Source organism: Dermacentor andersoni, chromosome 10 (genome assembly GCF_023375885.2).
Source record: "Dermacentor andersoni chromosome 10, qqDerAnde1_hic_scaffold, whole genome shotgun sequence".
Lineage (NCBI taxonomy): Eukaryota > Metazoa > Arthropoda > Arachnida > Ixodida > Ixodidae > Dermacentor > Dermacentor andersoni.
In genome coordinates this window covers 8,192,851-8,205,144 of record NC_092823.1, presented here as the reverse complement: position 1 = coordinate 8,205,144, position 12,294 = coordinate 8,192,851, and the positions used below count along the sequence as shown (strand labels likewise).

The 12,294-nt window shown below is 47.1% G+C and overlaps 1 protein-coding gene across 5 annotated transcripts in view; it reads left to right on the top strand.

Annotated features, from left to right (window-relative positions):
- The window catches only part of LOC126519729 (putative phospholipase B-like 2), a 252,868-nt gene that overhangs the window by 89,453 nt on the left and 151,121 nt on the right, over nucleotides 1–12,294 (top strand). For all 5 annotated transcript variants that reach the window (XM_055065362.1, XM_055065361.2, XM_055065364.2 and 2 more), the window contains one exon: nucleotides 6,047–6,138. In XM_055065362.1, the coding sequence (XP_054921337.1) occupies nucleotides 6,047–6,138 (92 nt within the window). The remainder of the gene's footprint in view (nucleotides 1–6,046; nucleotides 6,139–12,294) is intronic.

Sequence of the window (12,294 nt, the reverse complement as noted above, 5' to 3'; positions counted from 1 at the left end):
GGAGTCCCATCTCCCGGTATGGGCATCGGCGGTAGATGTGCCCGGCTTCTCCGCAGTGATAGCAAAGCGGGCGATGGTCAGGGGCGCGCCAAACGTCAGTCTTCCTTGGAATGCCGCGTGGGGTGACGGGTTGGCGTGCTGGCGGCGGGGTTGGTGGTGGACGACGGAACTGTGTCGTCACTGGGCCCTGCCGTGGGCGCGGAGGGGGAACGTGGCGGCGGGCTACAGCGGCGTATGTCATCGCTTGCGGCTGAGGCTGCGGCGATTCAGGGGCTACTCCGAGTTGTTGTTGGAGCTCCTCACGTACGGCGTCGGCAATCGAAGCCACTTGAGGCTGCGGTGACGGGAACAGCTTTTGTAGTTCCTCCCGCACGACCGCTCGGATAGTCTCGCGCAGGTCGTCGGTGGCCAGTGACTGAATTCCTGTGTAGTTGGTAGAGTTCGTGCGGCGGTTGAATTGCCGGTTCCGCATTTCGAGTGTCTTCTCGATGCTGGTCGCCTCGTGAAGAAACTCTTCTACGGTCTTCGGTGGACTTCGGATCATTGCGCCGAAAAGTTCTTCCTTCACGCCACGCATGAGAAGGCGGACTTTCTTCTCTTCGGGCATATCCGGGTCGGCGTGGCGGAACAGGCGGTTCATTTCTTCCGTGAATATGGCGACGTTCTCGTTAGGTAGCTGCACTCGGGCGTCCAGCATAGCTTCGGCCCTTTCCTTGCGCACGACGCTTGTAAAGGTGCGCAGGAAGCCGGTACGGAACAGGTCCCATGTTGTCAATGTCGACTCCCTGTTCTCGAACCACGTTCTGGCGGCGTCTTCTAGGGCGAAGTATACGTGCCGCAACTTGTCGTCGGAGTCCCAGTTGTTGAAAGTCGCGATTCGCTCGTACGTCTCCAACCAGGATTCCGGGTCGTCAGTTGCTGCTCCATGGAAGGTCGGTGGGTCCCGAGGTTGTTGCAGGACAACCGGGGTCGCTGGGGCAGCCATTGGGGTTGTCTTGGCCACGATCTTCTTGGTCTTCTCAGGTAGAAGTCCGTGTTCCGGGGGCAGCTGTTGTAGACGACGGCTTACTCGATGGTCCGTGACTACGTTGGTGCTCTCTTTACGGTCCGGGCTTGGATCACGGCTTGTCGGGGGCGTCCGGTACATGGACCAAAAGCACCTCCACCAGATGTCACGTGGTCGTGACGTCAAAGAACACAGTAGCAAAACTGTGAAAGGCAAAAACTAGCTTTTATTGGGCGAACCTGTGCCCACAAAACAGGCTACACTTAAAGCACAACGAGAGCGGCGAACACAGTCGGCGATCGTCGTAAATCTGATCAGCGGGTAAAGCGCGTCGGCTTTTATAGATCAGCCGTCGAATGTTCGAGATTAACCGATGGGACCCGCGTGTCTTCCACAAAGTTCTACAACATTCGAGTCACGCGATGAAATCAGATAATACAAGGTTCGGCGACAACAGACAGCGGATAGAAGCATCGATAACTTTCCAGAAACTTCCGGATACATGCAGACGCGTCCCGCGCTGTGCGATAACATTTGTTAGGCGGCCGAACGTGGTCGCCCGATAAAGATAAGTACACGTGTCAGTATATACAGGCAAGGGGTGTGTGCATCGGGTGAAAGGTAGCTCCCATCCTAAGTAGCATTTTTTGGGAAGCATAGACAGAGAGTTGGCCAAGGATTTAGAAGGTGTAGTAAATAAGGTATACAGATATGTCGATGATTACTTGATTTTAGGCTGTCATGTAAACAAGGGTGCTTTGAGGAATAGGTTTGTAGCAGCCTTCAATTCTCTGGACAAGGGCTTAACATTTACTTCTGTAGTACCGGTAGATAATAAGCTACAATTCCTTGATGTTAAGTTAGAATTCCTACCGGAACATGTGTGTTGGTCATTCTCACCCCGAGCTGGAAAACCGCTAATGAACTATGCTCAAAGTATTCCAGGCTTGTTAAGAATCGCATAGTCATTTCTTGTTTCCGGTCAGCGTTGTTGAATTCGTGTCACCACACTGTAAAGATTGCATTTTTTGAGCAAGTTGATAGGTTGAGAAGGCTGGGTACCCGCTCGCTGTGATGCTGGCGTCGTGCGCTAGACTAATGGAAAAACTTAAACAGGATAAAGAACAATCCAAAAAGAATCAAAGGCAGAAAGATGGAGCTTCCAAGATTTCAGTGATTCCGTATGTGCACGGCCTTTCACACAGACTTAAAAAGGTGGCTGGTAGTTACGCAGTAAAAGTGGTATTTCCGGCAAAAAAGACAATAGGTAGTGTGTGCTCTAAGGTTAAAAATAAGTTAGAAAGAAAGGATGATGTAAAGAAAGAACGTAGTGTTAAACATCCGCGGAAGAACCAATTTGTTGATTGCGCGAAGAACGTTGTTTATCAGATCCCTATGACGTGCGGCCATGTGTACGTGGGTCAGACTGCGAGATGCATTAACACGAGGTTAAGGGAACACTTGTCCAGTCGGAAAGGTCGCCCTAGTACGCATTTGGCAATGCATTGCCAAGAACATGATTGCTCACCTTGTCTTAGTAGCACCGTCATTTTGTATAGGCATAGGGATCAAACCGCGAGGGAAATTGTGGAAGCACACTGGATTGAAAAACAAAAATTGGAGGACGCTTAAGCTTCGCCTTCAAGAGTGGAACGCGACAGCGTTATCGCACCCCGTTCGCACCGCCTACGGAAACGCGCTACGCCAGCCAAACGTCGCGATCGGCACAGATAGCCGGGCCCCGACGCGCCATGAAGGCGGACGCGATCATGGGGCGAGTGGCGCGCCACGTGTCGGGGCAGCGCCGTACATTGCGAGGAGGGGGTCTTCTGTGTTTTCCGCAAGATGGCTCTGCGTGTGCCAGAGCGCAGAAGAAATATACCGGAAACGTACTTCGCTACTCGTGAAACTGCGACTTCTGCAAGTTACATGGTCATAATTACCGATATACGCCGCAGTATAACGTTCTACGGCATGTTTCTAAGGCAACAGCGCATCCACTAGAGGCGATTTTGTCCCGTTTAGAAGGAACGAAGTTGTGGCTGAGTGGTTGTGTCTCCGTCTCACACTCCGGAGACCCTGGTTCGATTCCCACCAACCCATCTTGCAAGGTGTTTTTTATTTATGAAGTGTCTTCTGGGATTTATCGCTTACGGCCAACGCCGCCGACACCGACGACACCGGCTTTTCTGCGACACAAGCTCCTTAACGCTGTCGCGTTAAAAAGAAAAATGCATCAACCATGCTGCTGTTTCATTGTTGGATAAAGAAAATTCACTTCTATCATCAAATATTTAACGAATTTTATCGTAAGTGGTTGTTTCATGCACCTTGCTGTTATTATGTTGACCGGGTGGATTTGGTCCACGTCTTTTTATCACAAGTGTTATATGTACTATAGACGTGCTCTCTTGACTTGACAGCGCAGATCTGTGTGTACTATATGCGCTATAGGCGTGCTCTGTTGACTAGATCGCGCAGACCTGTGGGTATTTAAGCAGGTGGTTCTTCAAAAAATAAAACCAGTTGTTAGAAAGCGGCCGTCCTTGTGTTTCTTCTATTCTTCGTCCCTGTTTGTTTGCGCACAATAAGTTTTAAGATGAATCTGTTCCAACTAGGCAGACTCGCAGTTATGTCTCAATGATGTTTTTAATGTGCAAGTCCTTAAACGTCTGGGAGATTGCATGGTGGGACTAAATTGGTCGAAAGAGAGACGTCAATTCTGCACTTCTGTAATGGCTCTCCGCACTCTGCACTGACAGCGCGTAAGTACGTGGCACGCACTTCTATCACTGTGTGGTGATTCCTGCCATACTCGTCGAATTTAGCCGCTTTTTTGTGTTTACGGTATGCATACTGATGCTCCGGGGGTGATATATCGTACTTGTGACAATTAAAAAGGAAACGACCTCTCTGCTGAAGCGTTTAACGGGAGAGGTAACCTAGGGTGTTTCCTGTAAGAGAAAAAAGAGGTGGAACCCGTCTATTTGGTCTAATTGAGAATATTCTGAAGTTCCCCACATTGGTTTGCGTGACGTACCCTTTGTAAAATTATTTGTTTTTTAGACGTGCTTCACGACATTTTGGGACAGATCTTGTACGTATAGCGTAAATCCTTAGTTGTTTAATCCGTGCACATTTGATGTGGTCGCTATGTGGGACAGACCGGTATGTGTCTGAATAACAGTTTCAGTGAATAAGCCAATAATCTAAAAGAAGTCGCGATTTCGCTGGAAAGGAGAAGCACTGAATGTGATAGCCAATTATTACACAAACATCCGCAGTAATTTTAGTACTTCATCGGCTTTATAAAATACTGTAAACGTTCACTTACTAACTAAATTTCCCATCACGGTTCCATGTGCTCATAAGCAAATATGAAGACAGAAGACACCTCACTCGGTCACCCCATGCATTCGCTGTCAGAATGCCCGCGTTATGATGAGCTGCACTCGCGGCGGGCGAATTCGTGATTCCTCTAGCTTCTACAGAAACTAAGCGCGTGAGAACAAAGCGCACACGGAGCCATTGGCTGTAATTTTCTTTGGTAACCAGCGTATTTTATCTTGTACCGTTAGACGTTCTTTTTCTTTGAAAGTAGTGAATCAAAGTGCTGCCTTTTCCATTTCTTATTGTGTTACTTGGTTAACCATTGTATAAGTATTTAGTTAAGATATCCTGCTCATTTGTTTACGAGTGTGTACGGTGTGGGACAATGATTTTCAAATGTAATGTTCTTTTGTTGCTGCTGCAATGGGCCATGGCTCCGGGGCCTTTGTCAAGCTGTTGATTGCAGATTTTAGCCCAGGTAATTCATCCTGATGTTTCCGGCAAATGAAATCTCATTTGCTGTGATAAGCTACCTTTTGTAGGCCAGCTTTCGAACACCCTGCACATTGCCTGTAGGATAGGACGCGCTCACCCGCGCCGTGTGAAGCCTCAGCCGGAGTAGATGCGGAGACACGCGCTACCCTGCCCCCCCCCCCCTCTTCCTTTCATCCCCCTTCGTCGCATAGCGCGCGCATATATCCCTGCTCACGCCGCTTGCGCGCTGTAGCAGATGCAGCGCATCCTCCCCCGCGGACCCTGCCTTCCACCTTTGCGCGCGCGAGAAGAGGCAGTCGTATCGAGCCACCATCCTTTCCGGCTCGCTATCACGTGATCTTCCTCGCACCTGCAGGATCCGGCGTGGGGCCACAATCTTATCGCGCTCTGAATTTATACAAAATATCACGGTGACACTGACGCTGACGCAGGAATTGCCTGGGGTGCCCATATAATTGATATACGTCATAAAATGGAGGATCGACCTTGCTGATTGTTGTGAGAAATATTCATGCGCCGCAACTTTTATAGGCATAAGAACATTGTTTCGGCGCAAGCAGCGAGCTGCGCGGAAAGTAATTGAAGCTTATGACATAATCGCAACAGCTGATGAATAAGTTAGCTGCACTTGTTTCTCCCACTGACATAAAAAACTAATTTCCTGAAGGCATCTGTTCAGCGTCTCGGGTTGTGTAATTTTGTTACATCTGTTAATACCTTTAGATGTCGTGTCAGCACATGGCGCGGTTGTGCTTATTTTTTACTATGCCTAGCTGTACGATATTATTAATTAAATGCGTGATTTTTGAGAGTAACGCACTTCTTCTACTACGCCCCTTTTGACTTCGCGCTTTGTTATATGGCAGCCGCAATACAACCAACTCGAAGCGGTACACGAGCCACGTTGCAGACAACAAAGCGAGATTAGGATTGATGCGGCCACAACCCAGGCACCGTCGTCTTCATTTCACCTCGGAGTCATGTCTTAACACGGAGCCCTAAAATAAACTGGAGATAGTCTAAGCGACTTTGGCGGCTGTGCAGTTACAAAGAGAGGCTAATTTTCGTGACGACAGCTTCAAGTTCTTTGCCTGCCCATGCAAGTCTACACTAATCATGTCCTTAAGGTCTCGCTTCATTTCGGTCACCTGGGGCTGTGCAGCAAAAGGAACGCGCAAACTGTCCCAACGGGGAAACGTGTACCCGGCTTCGCAGGTCAACCCGTTCCCGCCACCGTGGTCACGTTCTCGGGCTATCCTGGTGGCGTGTCCTCTGGCGATGACTTCTTCCTCACCAGCACCAACCTGGCAAGTGACGGATGATCAGAGTATGGTAGCAGAAAGCTTGCATCCGCAGTTACTATGTGCCCAGTTGAAACGCCTAGTGTATTCACACTACACTATGCATTTCAACTGGGCACATAGTAACTGCGGATGCGAGCTTTCAGCTCGAATCATATAGCTGTGGTCGCTGGTTAGTTGCCAAAGAATGAGGAACCAACGTGCACGTTGGAACACAGACACACGAAGTTTTATTGCTCCTTCGGGCTGTTCCTATGCCCTGCCTGTGTTCCTGCGCCCTTCCCTGAGCTAGAACACTAGCAAACTTCAGACTGATTAGTTTTTGAAAAGACGCGCAGAACGAAGGGCAAGGCGAAGGAGAACAGGATACAGTAGTTTGACGTATTCGCGAGCGCAGGACCAGTGGAATCACTAAGGCTTTTTACATCAAACAAGAGAACTTTTATTTCAACTGCGCTGCAGCAGCGCCACGTGACAGCGAATTTCGGCTGTTAGCCAGGCGAAGATGTGAGATGCTTTATCTTTGTTTTTTCCACATTTTATGAATACTGTGCACGGTAGAGAAAATGAGCGAAGGATGTCCGGGTAGCGCATGAGCATGTTTCCATTGTACAAGAGTTAAAATTTAACCCTGTTGAGAGGACATAATTAGGCATGCTTAAGCGCAGTACCGGATGGGGATTCGGGCACAGTCAATAAGAGCTTGTCCGTGCCCAATCGTTTGTTCCCGTTTGTACGGCACTGAGCCTAAGCACAGGTACCTCTTTTGTACGCTTTGTTTTTAAGTAAACGCTCAGTAGTAGCCGGTGCACATGTCCCATCTTCCTTCTTCGCCTCGATCGTCTAATGTTCTGCGCCCTAGCAGCTATCTTGTAGATGTACTCTGTCTCTCAGTGTATTTACTTCCTGTCTTTTCACGTCTCCCCTCCCCCAGTGCGAGGTAGCAAGCAGGATTTTTGCTCTTGTGGAGCTCCGTACCTTCCTTTCTTCTCTCTTCTTCAAACATGAACTTTTTTTAGGGGAGCACCAAAGACAAGGTCAAACCAAATAAGTGGGTTTTTGCTCGAATACTCATACTAAGCACCCTGCTATGAGCGTCTTGTTGCCGCCTCTGCTATTGGCGTTTTGCGGCCCATTCGCAAGCCATGGAAAACTAACTAAAGGGCTTAACTAGTACATAGATACACGTGATATACTAGTTGAACACTCTTGTGTTATACACCCGGATAACACGTGCGCAAGATTGATTATGTGCAAAATTCGCACAGAAAATATGTGTGGACCCACAAAAGCTCCTACTTCAACAAACGGTTTTATTCGGTTTTTACAAGCACGCACCACTTCCATAAAAAAAAAAAAAAAATAAGGAAGCCATGTGCAAAGATTAACTACATTAGGATGGTAGATTTTCTTTTCTTCTTTGTTTGTTTTTGCAAACAGTAGCAATAACCTAGGGCATCAACTGATCGAGTTTCCTCGTTGGTAATGGTTTGGCTACTTTATGTGCCATCAGTGTCGTTCCACCGTATAGGAGTCATCGCGTCTTGGTCGTTCTATCATAATAATACAGCCGTCACATTTCCATTGCTTTAATTACAGTTTCGTCATCTCATTCTCATTAGGTTCTCGTCGTTTTTCTATCCTTGTCATTTCTTCGCCTCGATGAGCAGTATACGCTCTTTAAAACGCCTCAAGCTTATTTTCAGTAAGGACTCAATGATTAAAATGTGTCCAACTTGGTCCTGTGTTCTGTACTAGCAAATGGTAGTTAAACAGGAACAGCGTTCATCGAAAATATCAATGAAGGCGTCGCTTCAACCGACTGTTATAGCGCGTGGTATCCTAAATGAATTTTCGCATTAGCATTAGGACTGTCAAAGCTGAAAATAGTGCATGTGTGTGAATAGTGGGAAGGAAGTCACATGGTATATAAACATGCATAAGGAGGGTGTGTTTTTTGCCGCACCAAAATTTTAAAAATTGCCTGTGGCAGATAGCACAATGCTAACCGTTAAAATAAGTTACTCGATCAGATGGCCTGTTACTTCTGCGACAAATCAAAATAAATAATTGAATAATTAACATAGTTGACTAAATATATTATTGCTTACTTACATTACGGCGCATATTTCAATGTATGAATTCTAGCCGGTGAGTTCGCTAGGCGAATCAACTTGCAACTAGTCCTCTGGCCTACGCCAGTTTCGTCATAATAATTTTCAAAGTGTCTACGAAATATATTGGCGTTCCAGTTAATTTTGTCTTTCAATGCATAAAACCGCATTTTCTGTAAACCATTAGTGGAACAAGAGTGCATTTTTGCCCCAAGTTTGGTGGCGCATACATCGAAACTGGTGCCATCTTCTGAATTCGTTCTGAGTCGATACGCCTTGAAAACACACTAGCTGCAGTTCGTAGATTAAAATATGTGCCGTGACGTAATAATTACACTTTTAACTAGCGTAATTTTGACAGTTATTCAAATAAGCATTTGTATTTATCCTATAAATAACCTGCCTGATTGAGAAATTTACATCAATGGTTAGAATTGTGCAGTCTGCCACAGGCAACTTACTTAAATTTGGCGCGGCTAAAACGCAAGATGCCACCGGCGGTCGTGTGCTCCGGAACACCGACAGTTGCACTGCGCTCTGCGAAGAGGAGCTCCTGAAGAATGCCTTGCGATTTGATGAACGCTGTTTAAATGATTGATATGCTATCTCAAAGAGGTGCGACATAATGTTTCAGAGTCCTTGTTCTTGCAGCCTGTAACAGAATATAAAATAATAACCGTTTTCGCAAACCTGTAAACTAGTAAAGCATAGGACAAATATGGTTTTCAAATCAAACATTTCACGTTTGTGATTAATATACTAGCGCCAGTATTGGCAAGGATCTACAACCTAACTCTTTCGCCCAAAATTCTTCCTTAATAAATGAAAATTGCCAAGGTTGTCGCTATTCACAGAGGAGCTACAGCAGATTTAGCCAATTATAGACTGATTTTGGTTATTCCTGTGCTGTCGAAGGGTCTAGAGAAATTATATATGCTAGAATAAATACACTCTTAGTAAAACACTCCGTACTGTCCGACTTCCCGTATGGCTTCAGGCAAATGAGGTCAAATGAAACTGCATTAAGAAAAAGAGATAATAAATGATTTTAAAGAAAGCCAAATTGTGCTTGGAATTTATGTCGATTTCTCAAAAGCATTTCATATAATCGACCATAGTCTGGTCATACATAAACTAAACCATTATATAATTATAGGAATATGCCTGTGGTTAATAGAGTCCTATCTGAAACGAATGGTAGTCAATAATTACAGGTCATCCAGCTTACAACGTATTTTGCCTGGAGTCCCACAGGGTAGTATTTTAGGCCCTTTATTGTTCAATATGTATATTATTCACATATCTTTTGCATCCTTGCCTGTCACCTTAATGGTTTACGCCGACTATTTCACGAGGCTAATAGCTGGTAAAGATGAACATTGTTTATGCATGCAAGGAAATCAGTTTCTTCAATACTTACTCTTATATACTGAAAACAATTGTTTAGAGGTAAATGCCAAGAAAAGCAATGCTATAATTTTCCGTCTAAGGAATAAAAGTATCCGAACAAATTTCGACCTATTTTGGGCAGCAGTAAGATCGAAATTGTGCCAGCTGTCAAATGGCTTGGTGTGGTGTTCACGGAAACCCTAAGCTGGGACCTACATAAATATAATGTGAGAAAGAAAATGAGTCTTAATAATTCTGTCCTGTGCCGGCATAGATATACTCTGGCAATAAAGGTAAAAGTTCTTTTCTATAACGGGCATGTATTTCAGATGATTAATTATTGCCTGACTGCTTCGGTACACCAACAAAACACAATACACAGAAGCTAGTATTTGCCCAAAAACAGGCAATCACGTTAATTGGAAATCTACCACGGAATTGCCATACTCGGCCGCACTTTAAATAGTTATTCTCAGGATTATTGCTTTGTACCGATTCAAATTATTGCGTACGTACAAACATGCAATTATAACAAATAAGGAACCTATACTAAAATCGATAAACCTCCATCATTACACACCCGCTTACAATGCACGACATCACTTGCCTTGGCGTCTACCTTTGCCGCACTTTATATCGCAAACTGTCCTTATCATACAATGTGTTGCATTATTTCAACATACTTGCTTAAAATAATCCATTGTTACGGGGATGTTACGAGTATATAAAAGCTTTATTTACAATATATATGTAGGATGAGTCAGAATAGCTAAGATGGCTGACCACCAACAACACGCAGCCGCCAGCATCTCCGATCTTCTTCTTTCTCTCTCTTCTCTCATCCTTCTGTAACAGGACCCCCGGGTGGCGAACCGCCATCTCGGCGCATAGCAGGAGAAGAATTGCGAGCGAAGTATGGCTTCAGCCACGAAACGTGCACGACGTCGACAGGCGTCTGACTTGAGGATGCATCAAAGTGTAGCAGCGAAATCTCGTAATTGACGTCGTTAATTTGGCGTAGGACTTCATAGGACCCTGTGTAGCGAAAAAGAAGCTTCTGGGAGAGGCCAACCCGACGATATGGTGACCAGCGGGGAACCCAAGCACCTCGTGCGAACTTAAAATCGCGATGGCAGCGGTCGTAGCGCTCCTTTCGTATACGCTGGGAGGGGCTAATAAACGAGATTGGGCGACTTGACGTGCCACGCGAGCGCGATTGATGGCTTCACGAGCGTAATCAGTTGGAACACGTGGCACAGAAGGGAGGATGGTGTCAAACGGCATTGTGGGGTCGCGACTATACAAGAGATAGAAGGGTGAATATGCTGCGATGTCATGTCGGGACGAGTTATACGTGAACGTCAAGTAAGCCAGCGTGGCGTTCCAGTCGCGGTCATCGTTGGAGACGTACATCGACAGCATCTCTGTGATTGTTCGGTTGAGACGTTCCGTAAGACCGTTCGTTTGTGGGTGGTAGGCGGTGGACAGCTTGTGCTCAATGGCACAAGAGCGGAGGAGGTCGTCCACAACTCGAAACAAGAATGAGCGGCCGCGGTCTGTAAGTAACTGTCGAGGTGCAACGTGGTAGAGAATGACGTTGTGAAGGAGAAAATTGGCGACGTCAGTTGCGCAACTAGTCGGCAACGCCTTTGTTATCGCGTAGCGTGTCGCGTAATCAGTAGCGACGGCGATCCACTTGTTCCCTCTAGTCGCTGTCGGAAAAGGGCCAAGCAGGTCAAGGCCTACGCGAAAGAACGGTTCAGAGGGAACTTCAGTGGAATGGAGTCATCCGACAGGTGCCAGGGGAGGTTTCTTCCGACGCTGACACAATTCGCAAGTTGCGACATAACGACGCACAGAGCGGTACAGACCCGGCCAGAAGAACCGGCGTCGTACGCGGTCGTATGTGCGCAAAACTCCAAGGTGCCCCACCGTCGGTGCACCGTGAAGTTGTTCGAGAATGATGGGTCGCACATGACGAGGAAGGATAAGGAGCAACCCGGGGGCATCAGGGTTGATATTGCGGCGTTAGAGGATGCCGTCATGGAGCACGAACATGCGGCACGTGCCGTCGGTGCTGCCACATTGCACTCCGGCGATGATGGACTCTAAGAATGTGTCGCGTTGTTGTTCATCGCGCATGTTGGTCATGTCGGCCAAGGCGATCATGCAGTTCACTGGATCATGCGCACCAGAATTGCGAGGATCCACGGGGTGACGCGAGAGGCAGTCAGCGTCCTTGTGGTGGCGTCCAGTCTTGTAATGGACACTAAATGAAAATTCCTGGAGCCGCAAAATTCACCGACCAAGCCGTCCAGTCGGGTCCCGAAGGGAAGACAGCCAGCAGAGTGCGTGGTGGTCGGTGACGGCCAAAAATGTGCGGCCGTAGAAATATGGCCGGAACTTGGCGACAGCCCAAACTAAAGCCACGCACTCCCGCTCGTTGATGGAGTAATTTCTCTCGGCAGCTGACAGCATGCGGCTGGCGTAAGATATCACGCACTCGGTACCATTCTGGTGTTGGCCAAGAACAGCGCCGATGCCATAACCACTTGTGTCAGTGTGGACTTCGGTCGGTGCAGACGGATCAACGACGGGCAAGTATGGGAGGGGTGGTCAGAAATCCGATGAGAGCGGCGAACGCGTGAGCCTGCTCCGG